This window comes from Triturus cristatus, chromosome 8 (assembly GCF_964204655.1).
Source record: "Triturus cristatus chromosome 8, aTriCri1.1, whole genome shotgun sequence".
Lineage (NCBI taxonomy): Eukaryota > Metazoa > Chordata > Amphibia > Caudata > Salamandridae > Triturus > Triturus cristatus.
In genome coordinates, this window is record NC_140591.1 from 1,533,871,088 (window position 1) to 1,533,883,759 (window position 12,672).

Sequence of the window (12,672 nt, forward strand, 5' to 3'; positions counted from 1 at the left end):
AACAAGCAAGCGCTAAGAAGATGGCGCCTTGCGGATTTCATCTGATACTGAGTTCTTAATGAATAGCTGGATTTATCTCCTGCTTCTACGACTTCCGACTCCCTTCTCTCGCCTTATTTGCCTTCCAAGTGATTTTTTTCTCCTTTTTTGATTAAACTGTCAGTCTTGCTGGTTCTATGCGAGAGTGATTACTTGTATCTCATAAAAGCTTAGGGCTTTTCTTGATTTCTTCTGTCTCCTCATGTCGCCTCTTTTTGTTCCACGACACCTTTCTTTGGCATAAAGGGCTCACATTTAAATGCCCTATCTCTTAGTCCAGCTGAGGTGCAGTGCTCGGGGTGGGGGGCAGGAGGGGGTGGGGGGATTCGATCGGATAGGCTATCTGGAAGTGAGTGAAATATCTTTCCTGACAACCCTTAGGTTTCGCTCAGTATATGAGAGAAAGAAATGCATTTGTAATGTTTTCTTTTTTGTTGTTGCAGGTTTATATAGCGCAAACTCGCGCCGGAGGTATCTGAGCGCTTCACATGAGCACCAGTTACATTACACAAGGACACATTCATTTTTTTGGGTAAGCACGGGGAGATTTGGGGCCAGATGTATGACCGTTTTTTTGGGGTCGCAAACGGGAAATCTGCCCTTTTCCGACCGCAAAAAAGGGTCCTGGCATATAGCGTTTGCAACTCACTATTAGGAAGGGGCGTGCCAGGGGCGTCCCTTCCTAATAGTGACTCGTACTGCAATGTACAATTGTTTTGCGACCACATTTGCAGTTGCAAAACACTCGCACTTTACCACCTACTTCAAGTAGGTGTTAAGCCACTCCCCAGAGGACCCCTTCCCCTTTGTGACTGGAAGCGACAATTTTTTTTAAGAGCAGGCAGTTGTCCCAGGGACCGAATTTATTATAGTTTTTGAGACAATAAAAACCATAATAGCTGGATGACTTCATGTCAACCAATTACTATAGAAAACATTGCAATATAGACAAATGCGTGCACAAGTGCTCTACCTCAAAATAATCATTAATAAAGGAGCACCCTTGACCTAACGAGAGCTGGCCCGTGGTCCAAAAAGTTACACCCCCAGCCCAAACCCTCCCACCCTACTCCTCCGAGCTGTTGGTCAGTACCATATACACCCGTACTAGGAACTCAGTACCACTGGCCAACCACCAAAGGAAATGTTATGCAATTAATTCCATGAAAAAGTTTTCTAGTTAGTAACATAAGAAAATTCCATGATCCGTGATGCTGTGATAAACAATGATCTCCCTTCGCAAGAGAGTAACTAGAAACTCCCCTTGTTTACGTCTACCTCCTGATTAAAACTTGCTACATATCCCTACCTGCTTCCTGAGGACCCTGACTAAGTGTGACGTAAGCCGCCTGTGCCCTAGTGTCCGGGACGAGGGGCTGGTTATTTTCCATCCGGGGGTATAGGACAATCGGGGTGAACTAGAGGGTGGAGGGAAGCTGGGGTTACGGAGTCTGCAGGGTGATATCCACTGACCTGCTGGGTACCAGTAGTATCACACTAGCCTGCTGAGTGCGCATGTGTGCAAGAATGTTCCACTAGGACTGGGGTGATGTCTGTCGCAACATGTAGCAGTGCGGAGTGAGTGTGTGAGTGATCTTCTGCGGACCACCTGTGATTCACTGCAGTGGCCGGCGGTACCGCTTTATACGTTGAGTTCATGCCAAAAGCACAATACATTTGACATTGGGTTTACCCGCCAGGCTCCGGCCCGTTATGCTGGTAAAAAGTGTTCTAGTTTCTTGTATGTACATATTTTTGCTATTGTTGTGACCCGGGGTGTACCCTATACCTGTCTGGCATTGTATTATCAGGATTGCATGGATGGGCCTGGGGTGGACTGTGTTTTGCACCGCATGAGGGTGCTCTCTCTGGGGGGTTAGATTAAGAATTGTCCACAGTGTGCATACTATTGATATCACAACAATACAAGTGGGCCTAGTACTGCTAGCAATATTTTCTAATGTGTTTCCTGCTCCGAGGTACCTGATTTTTATGTTATAATGATTGAATATGTGTGTTGAATATAAATGTTATTTACATACATCCTGCGTGAAGTCTCTTTTGTGATGCTCCGTGTATTTATCGCAAGGGACTACTGTGCTTTTGCTTTACACATTGCCTCTGAGATAAGCCTAACTGCGCAGTGCCAAGCTACCCAAGGGCGAGCACCGGTTATACAGTGAGTGTAATCATTCACCCTTGACGGGACCAGTAGGTTCTGCCTGGCTGGGGGCATCCCTTCAGCCAACCACAAGTGTCGGTTCCAACACATATCCACACAGCCACCTAATGCATGGTCCTCCCTATTCAGGGAGCATCTCAAAGAGAGGCCCCTGGGCAGGTAAGATGAAGGCAGCAGTTCAGCACTGTCTGTAAAACGTTTAAAGGATCTAACGGAAGGTGCTTGAGTCTGGGTTAAAAGACACCAGTCCGCTTCTCAAAACAGTTGCCAAGCTGTTCCAAAGCCTAGAAGCTGCTAATTGGAAATGCTGAATACTCCAGACTAATTCTGCTGGGAATACTTGGAAAGCCTAATTGCTATTAACTGAAGCCTAAATTTCCTCTTGTTAATAACTCGGAGCATCTGCTCTGTACTGCGGAGAAACATGGGCCTTGGAAAGCACCAGACTCCGGCAGATGCTGCTATGTGAAGGTGCGAAAACGGGGCTCATCAGCTCGAGTGCAAAACACTGGTGAGAAAACTGTGCAGAGAAGAGCAGTCTGCAAGGGAAACAACTTAGCTTGGGTGCTGTTGGAACAGAAAAGTCCCTCTCATGCAATGGACATGCACCCCTGCCCTCGGGGCCCCAGCTGCGGTGATATCTGGGCCCTAGGTAACAATTTATCGGTTGTGGGTGAACACGGATCATGCGCGTATGCCATGACCTAACCCTGTCTCACAGATTGCAGTCTTGCTGAAGACCAGGAGGGGGCGCCCAAAGCATTACCCCAGGGTGGTGGAAGGCTACTGCCTTGACTGGAAGTTCAGCAGCACAAGCCCGGTGGTCGCAGCAATCTCAGTTTTCAATCAATAGTAATCAGTAGAGTGAACAAGTTACCTGTGGCACTGGAGTGGTGCCTCCTGGCTCACTCACATACAGTTCTGTTGCTGTGTGCTTAACTCAACCATGGCCTGCTTTGAATTGTATGTAGAGCTGGGCAGTGTGCATGATTGAGTGCGATACGCATGTATGCCTGTGAAGTGGTACAGAACAGGAGTCAGCGCGAGTGATCACTCATGTGTGCTGGGTTGTATGTGTGCCTGTAAAGCTGTACAGTACATGGGAGTCAGCGTACACGCTGGGTTGTATGTGTGCTTCTGAAGAGCACAGTACATGGAGGTCTCTGGGTTCCATTTCAGGAGACCCCAATCTGTCTGGAGGAGCATGTGGAGGTATAGGAGCCCCTAGACAGATTTTTGGATCGCTTCTTTCCTGAGAGCTGGGTGGGACACAAACTAGAGGAAGGAAGAGTCAGGCCCTTCAGTTCTCTTCAAAAGCGGCTCTTTTTTATTCTAAAGAAAGGTCATTGGTGAGAAGGGCCAGGGGACATCTTAGGAAGCAGATGTGGCTGATAAGGGAATCAAAAAGGGAATCAAAAAGAGAAGGGCTTGGGGCCTTTTGTAGTCCTTTGATACACATATCACTGAGGCAGACCTGCATGTGTGATCCTCTAGTCACTCCCATGGCCCGTGTTTGGGGTTATCAGAGTTAGAGACACTCCTGCTGTGATAAACTGCTCTCCGGAGGAAGCGGGCGACAGAGGAAGGGGCACTTCAAAGTGGGCAACCCCCAAAACACAAAAGCAGAGATATTAAATCACATTTGTGTCTGCAAAAAGACTATACAAAGAAGAGGTTGAGGACTGGGGAGTGAAGGTCTGCCAGTCTCCCATGCTGGGTGAGGGCACATCACCCAGGAGATACAAGAACACACCCCTGGTGCCCCAGCTTCAGCCCGACCTAAGACCAGCAACGGCACACCCGCTAAGGTGGAGGAACGTCACCCCACTGCTTTTCAGCAGTGCAAAATAGGAAAAATAAAATAATATTAACAAAATGTTATTATCATTTTATTTTTCAGTGGGAGCCAGGTTAGGGTGGGGATGGACTGTCAGAGCAGGTGGAGGAGGAAATATGCCCACTTAATTCGTTCGGCCATCTTGGGCCGGTCAAACGGTCATGCGCACTTAGCATGTTCTAAGCGCCGAACCAGTCTGCTCAGACCAATCACCAGACTGCTGTCATGCTGGTGACAGCAGCGGTGTGATTGGCATAGGGGAGCCTATGTGCTTTGTGCTTCCGGGAGTCAGGAAGAGAAGCGGGGGAGAGACGGCAGCCAAGCAGAGGTAAGTGTTATATATATTTTTTCACCCGCCATCCCCGTTCCGTACCAGCCACCACTGCCTAAGACCTGAGGACCCTGTATGAAGAAGTGGGAGCGAGGTCCAGTGGGGATACTGCTGAGTGGATCCCGGGAGCTAAGTGTGCGATTCGGTCCATCGGGACCGCTGCACCAGTTGCGTGACTCAAGGCCCCTGTATGCCAGGTGGGGGCCATGCTGAATCTTAAAGGCCGTCCCCCTGGTGAAGTGCTGTGATGAAGATAGGGATTTCACCCTGTGCAGTGTTCTGATCCAAAGAGGGACACCGCCTTCAGTGTGTCAGGAGTGGGCTGCTGTGACTCTTATTGGCTGTCGCCCTGGAGCAGCACTGTGGTGAAGATAAGGCATTGCACTGTGCAGTGTTGTGCCCTGGAGGGGGACAGCGCCTTGAGCGCACGGAGCCCGATCCCTGTATATCAGATGGAGGTGTGGAAGACGCCAACGGTCTTTCCCCATGAACAGTCTGTCACTGTGAACACAGAGGTGCTACTGTGTCATTGGAACACGAATAGCACCACAGGTCTGTCATCAGGGTCAGACAGCACTTACTGCAACAACGGAGTAGTGCCATGGAGGTCCAGACTCTGTGCCGGCTGTGATAAGACTACCACTCATCGCCGGCACCAGCCAACATTGTCCGTTACCCAGGGCCACTGAATGCTCCCGCTGTAGACTTCCATGCCATCGCCAGTGGGAGCAGGTAACACAGCACCTTGAATCACAGGGACTTTGAGGGTGGAATCTGCTCTGACTGAAGCACCGAAGAGGCTGGGATACGTTTGTCTTTGAGTAGCCATTGTGGGGATTTTAAGACTCATATTCTCTAAAGGGACCTAATCTGGATGTTGCCTCAGGTAAATGGGAATAACTCCAGCCGTAGTTAGAAGATTGGAACACTGGTGCCCGCATGGACAGTGCTAGAATACAGACCTTATTAAGAGGGTGTTATTTTTGAGTGTGTATAGGTTTTTGCTATGTGTGTGTAAATAAATACTACTCAGGGCCGGCTTTAGTACCGGTGGCACCCTTGCGACAATGTTTGTTGCCCCCACCCAATGGCCATCTCGCCACGGATTCCCTCACTACTACCATTTGACAGTGCCCCCAAAGTCTCCATAACCACTGTCTCCTTGATTGATTTGGTTTTAAATCGCCACTCATACCAGTTTAAGGTGTCAGAACACACATACATTGCACGCAGACAATCATACATGTCGAAATTAGTGTAAAAGAAATGTTATATAAGACAGAAACCTACAAGTTGTCGGAGTCACGTCATCCATACTGGTAGTCAGTATAATTTAAGAGTCCTTGGTCTGGAAAAGCACAAATTGAGAATTTAAAATGTAACACCATTGTTAGGGGGTTTCTTTAATAATAAGAATTGATTTCTACCCAAATGAACCCTTTTTGCAATTTTAGGACAAGGAAAGACTGTGCAAAAAATATGTAGCTATACCGTATTCCATGCAGTTTCCATGCAGCACTTGGAGGACAGTTAATAGCTCACTGCTCTATACTAGGATTTTAACTTTCAAACTGCAAGCATCGAAAGGATCTCTCTGGTAAAAGCTATAACCCATCGATCAATTTATAGTATATGCACTTATGCACTTTGTGATCTCAATGGGACACGTTCTTTGCCGCAGACATATCAACCCTCTGCTCTAAGATGAGTCAAAACTTCCACTACCGGACAAAGCTATGGTCTCTCTACAGGAAGAACATTAATCACCGGAGTTATCTGGACATGTTTATTGATGTATGAAAATTGCTGAGACAAGGAATGTGGCGTCAGGTGCTTTTAAAACAATAAACATGGCGCCCCCACTCCAAGTCTTCGCCTGGTGCGGTGGCAGCGATCGATCGCATCGCCCTAGAGCCAACCCTGGTACTACTATTTATAAAAACGAGTGTTTGGCTTAACATTCATTTATTGAGGTTGCAGAACGTACTTTGAGTTGTGCGCCTGTATTGACCCTACACCTACCTCCTTCCTGAGAAGTCATAGACTGCTTGACCGACACTACCACTGAGAGAGAGCCAAGTGCAGAATGCGTGCTTGGCCCAATAGCTCAGAGGCCATCTTGGCCGCGTCACACGATATCTGGAATAAAAGAGGTCAAACCCTACAGTTAGGCCCTATATGTCCCTGCAAAAAGAGTTTTGACAGGTGGAAACATATTGATGAATCTAGACAAAGATTCTATTATTGTTTTAAATACATGCCTTAAAAACAGTGTTAAAAAGTGTTCTGATAAATCTCTGATCTTCCCCTTTAAAACTAAAGTTTGTTACAGTTGTACTTCTGGAATGGAAACATCACAAGCAAGAGTCACAGCATGAATTTTCAACTCAATAATGGTGCTGGTTTTGTGGTGTTGGCAGCTTACAAGAACATTATTGCCTATGGCACTTGTAATACAGTGAACAGGACGCCCCCCAACGTTTTGTACTTAACTCTGTCCACCAAACTGTAAATAAACCCTTAAGTGTCTTCTTTGCTTTACTGTATCAACAATGTTCACTTTCGTACCTATTGATCGGGTGCCTATATTCCACCTCACTTATGAGGGCATCTTCCAAAAGAATGTCAATGCACCTATGATCTCCGGAACCTCCTTGAGTGACTGACAACATCCCTTGGTCTCCATATCCTGCTAGGAGTTGTGTGACACCCAACCCCTTCTGCCTCTGGTAAAAGTGGCCTGAAACCAGCCTCTTGCTGGCACCATCTCATTATATAAAACATACAAATACAAATCAATAAAAGAAAATTCAGTTGACTACTTCCTGGCAAACAGAATGAACCCGTTTAATTGGGGAGAGGATGTAGCCTTACGGCTAGAGTGGTCGACCTCGAAGCTGTGGGACCGGGTTCGATTCTCAGCAACGATGCTCAACTTCCTGTGATTCTGGGCAAATCACGTTATCTCCCCGTGCCTAACAAAAATGAATGTGTCCATCTGTAACGAAACTGGTGTTCATGTAAAGCACTCTGATACTTGATATTTTCGGGTCTAGTTTGCGCTATATAAAACTCTAAAAAAATTAATTAAAAAAAAAGGCAAAGAGGAAATCATTTTGGTTAAGTAAGCATCCCTTCCAGGATATTGTATGAAACCTTATGTACCAAGATATCACCCAACACAATGCATAGATAAATAAGCAAATGGAGTTTTATCAAATAAACCCTCCAACGATGACTACATCAAATAAGAAATGCGCAGTTCTAGAAATGGCACTACTTATCTGTAGGACATTTCGATTGTTCCAATTTATATGGAACCAATCAGAGCCATATCATGCCCAGAAATTTAAAAGCACAACTTTGCACAATACTATTCTGTATTCAGTACATTCTGTGTGTGGCACCAGGCCTCCGGGGGCATGTCTTGGAATCTATAAAAATCTGAGAAAGACCTATGGGGGCTTTGGAATAAATTGGATTGAGCTGGAACCAATGCTCATCATCAGGAAAATGTCCAGGTCACAAGTCACTTTGAACTATTGGATACAGGCCATAGGAAGCATCAACATGATGCTCCTTAGAGGAATGGTTAACCGAAGTCAACATGCGTTCGCACAGAATCAGGGAAGAGCTGGGATCTGTAACGATAACACAGAGCGGGGTGAACAAGCAACGTATGTATTTTACAAGCTGGAGGTTCAAACGTTTGAAAGACTAGATGGCTTGAACTGGGGTAAAAATTAGGACTAACTCAGTGTGATTGACTGGATCGTTTGCCCGAAGCTTCGCTGCCTGATTTACAGGACCACGGTAACAGAGAATTTGGCCAAAAAGGGACAAAACTTCAGGCCATGCCTCTGGCAGTTTAGCCATTGAGATGTCGCCCTTTGAGCATGGATGGCATGCCACCAGCGGGTACGCCTCTGACTCTTCCATCGGGCATGCCACAGAAAAGTGATAACTCCACGGGTGGCCTTTGTAAATAGAATTTGCTCACATTGATATTGCACAAACATGGCTGAATTTCCATGTGAGCAAATTTGCTCTCAACAGTGGCTAGCGGGCATTCACGAGTGTGTCCTTCACCAAGGGCCATATTATCAAGAATGGCGATAACATTATCGCCGCTTTAGCGGCAAGAAACTGCAGCTAAAGCGGCAATAAGGGGCTCGATAATATGTCCTTGTGAATTCCAATAGAAACCCAGGTTTGATGTCCTTCTCACCAGAACCTGGGCTTCTATTGGAATTCACAAGGGCATATTATCAAGCCCCTATTGCCGCTTTAGCGATAATGTTACCGCCATTCTTGATAATATGGCCCCAAATTTGTTCAACAATGACAAACACAAATGTTTGCAGGTAGTTTCCACCTAAAACACACTCAGATATTTACTCATGACAGAAATTAGTTAAAATGTTTGTAATTTATGTACAGCATGTTTGACAGTAAGAGAATATTACCGTTGCAAATAGAAAAATGAAAACATTTCCAATAAATGATGAAAACAATGTATTTTCTCTGAAGAGGCAGCTATTACTCACATGCTTCTCCAAAACGTGGAGATTGTGTTCATCTGAGTCACTCAGCAGACTGCAGAGCATCTGAAATACAAACAAAAAAACAGGTTTTATACATTTTCAGTGTGTGATTCTCAAACTCCAGAAATCGCATCAATTCAAGGACACATTGTAACAATATTGCCTGGATACATCTCAACAATGCAACGCTGTTTCTGAAGATTTGTAAACTTTCCAAAACTTCAGCAATGGGCAAAAATAATTCCAAATTAAGTTTTTGCCAAATAGCTTTTTAGCAAAAGTTTCTTTGCAAGACAAACTTCTCACCAAAAGCATTTATTTGCTCAGAATTGTTTGCATTTTTTTCTAACTCGCACAACTCTTGAAAAGTCAGTGAGACTTTGCAAAGTTTGAAAAACACATTCACACAGGTTGCTAAGGAGTAACACTGCAAATATCACAACTTCTCACACTTCTTCTTTCTACCGGTCTGCTTCAAGTAGATTTGACTAGGACATATATGTGAGAAGGCCGGTCCAGTGTATATAGTGTGGTAGATTGAGGACTGAGCTACTAAGGCGCGGTCTAAAATACTTTGGGAAAGATTTTCACTTTTACTATGTTTTGTGCTGGAATATTTCAGAACATAACCGAAATATGTGAAGAGGATATTTTATCTTTTCCATTAAGATTTACAATGCAACCAACCTATTGTGAAATTTCCAGTACATGGTCCTAATGTTTAAAGAGTTTAGGCTTGGGCATACAAGGGTGTGTTGAAGGCTAGGAGAACAATGCCCTGCACGAGGAGCTGCTGCACTCATTCGTTAACTCTTTCATTCACAGTTTTCTCCTGGTGTATTCTCATGGGAGGAGTTGAGTGGAACATTCCATTTGTGGGGGATTCTCTTTGGCACTCAGGAGTGGAATTTGCATGGTATGGCAGATTTGGGATAACCTGATTTTCCTAGCCTAAAGATTCCATAATCACGAGGCAAATGCCATTTAAGGACCTGCTCAGAATTCCCACATTCCATTTGCCAGCACCTGCCTTTTAGAGAATTTCACCCCCTGGGGGAATGCACCAAAAATTGAGAATGCCACCATTTTCTGCAGCTCTGTGCCTGTGCCCTATAATGGGATCATTCTTCCTGGAAGAACATACGAGAATCCTCTTTCAGTGTTCAGTGTCTTTTGATAATCGTGGCATTATTTGGATCTCGCTAGCCGGGGCCATCTGCTGCTGCTTTGTTTCCACTGTTTTTGGGCGCTTTCTTGGCAGTATCTACTTAGTTTCTCATTCAAACTGGAGAAAGGCCAGTATATTTCATTTTCTTATTGGCACAGCATACTATTTATTGTAAACATAATCTATATGTATCAATTATTTATTGATTTACATGGAAAGGTATACTCATAGTTGTACTAATTCTGCACTTGGGAAGTAAACACATAGCTCTTTGTACCTTACTGCTATAAATTCCCATGTTAATATCCTACTTAGATGAAATTACGATTCAAAGAAACACCATCTCAAGATGGCCACATCTACCATCTCAAGATTGACACTACTATGTGCATGGTGGGTCCTGACAGTCCTATCCCTCTCATGTTATGCTCAGTGTTGGCAGATTAAATGTTTCATGCATTTAGGGCCAGCTGTACGGCCATGACAATTTGCGACTCGCAAATTGCGCTCGATTGCGAGTCACAATTTGCAAGCCGCAAAATGCCATGTGCAACAGTGTCTAAGACACAGTTTGCAATTCCCAAAGGGGTAGCAAATTGCATGCCTCATGAATATTCATGAGGCACTCGCAATTTATGACCCCTTTGGGATTGGCTAGCCCTCCCAGGGATGGTGGCCTGCTGGGATCAGCCGACCTCCATGTCTGGGACTGCTTTTAAATGAAGCAGTTTTTTTTCAATGCAGCCCTTTTTCCTTAAAGGAAAACGGGATCTATTTTTAAAAAAAATTAAACGTTTTCATTTACATTTTTAAGTGCAGGTAGTGCCATTTGCGAGTGCATTACCACCCTCTTGAAGAGGGAGGTAAATTGTGAGTGTTTTGCGGCCACAATTGCAGTCGCAAAACATTCATACATGGGGAGAAGAGTCCTTATTAGGAAGGGACGCTCTTGAAACACCCCTTCCTATTAGCAAGTCGCAATTCCTATTTAGCAAGTCACAAATGAATTCCGACTCGCTAAATAGGAATTGTACATGGCCCTATTGCAAAATAGGGTCGTACATCTGGCCCTTAGTAACCAATCAGTGCCTCCATCTGTATTTTCAGTAGTGTGCCAGTTTGGTAGCGATGTAAGCAAAGGATAATTTCTCTCTCAGAAGTGTACTTGCACTGAGAACAGCAGATGCATTTTTGGAAGGATGTGAATTATTGAAGCTGAATGCCCATCATAAAGCCGAAGTAAGACAGAAAGAAGAGCTAGGTTAGGTAAGTGATGAAAGCTAACAGACCCACAGAAGAGAATTGAAGAACAAATTACCAAACAGATTGGACAGGCTCGGAGGAAGAGATCAAACAGCCACAGTATTGATTGCAAGTAAATTTGGTCCACGAATTCAATCTGTCAGTGTTCTACTCGTAACTTCATACAAAACAGACACTGGAAAATTGCCATGAGGGCAAAATAATGCTGTCTAATCTAGGAAGTAAAACCTCACAGGAAAAAGTTGCATATTCCAAGGGCCATAAGATGAGAGAACAATTTTTTATTTTTATTTCTATAGTTTTATATAGCGCAAACTACACCCGAGACATCGGGTATCAGAACGCTTTACATGAGCACCAGTTTCGTTACATGAGGACACATTCATTTTTAGGTCTCGCCTGGGGTAAGACTGCGCAGACATGCGCAGTCTCGCTGGCGAGATTTAATGTTTTAGATTAGATTTCTCTAGTGGGCTTTAAGCCCCGCCCCTACTTTCCATTGGCTAGCGTCACCGTTTATGCTAAACGGTGGCCAGCCATTGGAAAGGAGCGTCTCGTGACGTACACTTTTCTCTTTTAGAGCCGTCCCAGTTGGACTGGCTGCCCCGACTTACTGCTGGCGTAAAAGGTTTTTTGTCTTTATGGGGCCAAACACATGGCCCCATAAAGATAAGAAACCAGTCATGCGAGTCAATCCAACTGGGACGGCTCGCGAGCCAGTCCAACTGGGACGGCTCTCACCCCGCTGGAGCGGGGGACAAGCCGACCAAGGACCGCGCTCTGCTTGTCTTTCTAATGCCAAGAGGTAAGGAAGGCAAAATGACGGCTTGCAAATTAGCAAACTGACAACGCCTGTGCAGCTTGCTTCTCTAAGCACATTGAAGTAAAGCATATAGAGGTGGATCAGTGTTATAGGCAGCGTCCATATCGGCGTCAGGCGACAGTCCTGTTTGTCCTTTTGCGTTCCATCCTGGTTGGAGGGGGGGGGGCGGCTAAGCCTGATCAGGCCACTTCTTCCCCCAGAATGCGGAAAGAATGGGCACGTGCAGTTGACCCCAAGATGGCCGCCACTTAAGAGGCGGCCACTCCCCCATGCGCGGGCTAGTACCTGTGCGAGCATTGACGAGGAGGGATTGCGAGGAGCTGGGGCACGGAGGCGGCCCTTTGTCTGAGACTGGCTCGCACACTGCTGCCAGGGGCCGCGAAGTGAACCGGTCGCTCCTACCCTTGGACGGTAAGAACCGCCTCTTCCCAGTCTATTAATTTATGATCTTGCCCTGGGACGCAGGGCCTCGACAGTGGTGGGGG

The 12,672-nt window shown here is 45.5% G+C and overlaps 1 protein-coding gene across 3 annotated transcripts in view; it reads right to left on the reverse strand.

Annotated features, from left to right (window-relative positions):
- The window catches only part of PDE2A (phosphodiesterase 2A), a 1,179,840-nt gene that overhangs the window by 275,702 nt on the left and 891,466 nt on the right, over nt 1-12,672 (reverse strand). For all 3 annotated transcript variants that reach the window (XM_085623379.1, XM_085623380.1, XM_085623381.1), the window contains one exon: nt 8,937-8,996. In XM_085623379.1, the coding sequence (XP_085479505.1) occupies nt 8,937-8,996 (60 nt within the window). The remainder of the gene's footprint in view (nt 1-8,936; nt 8,997-12,672) is intronic.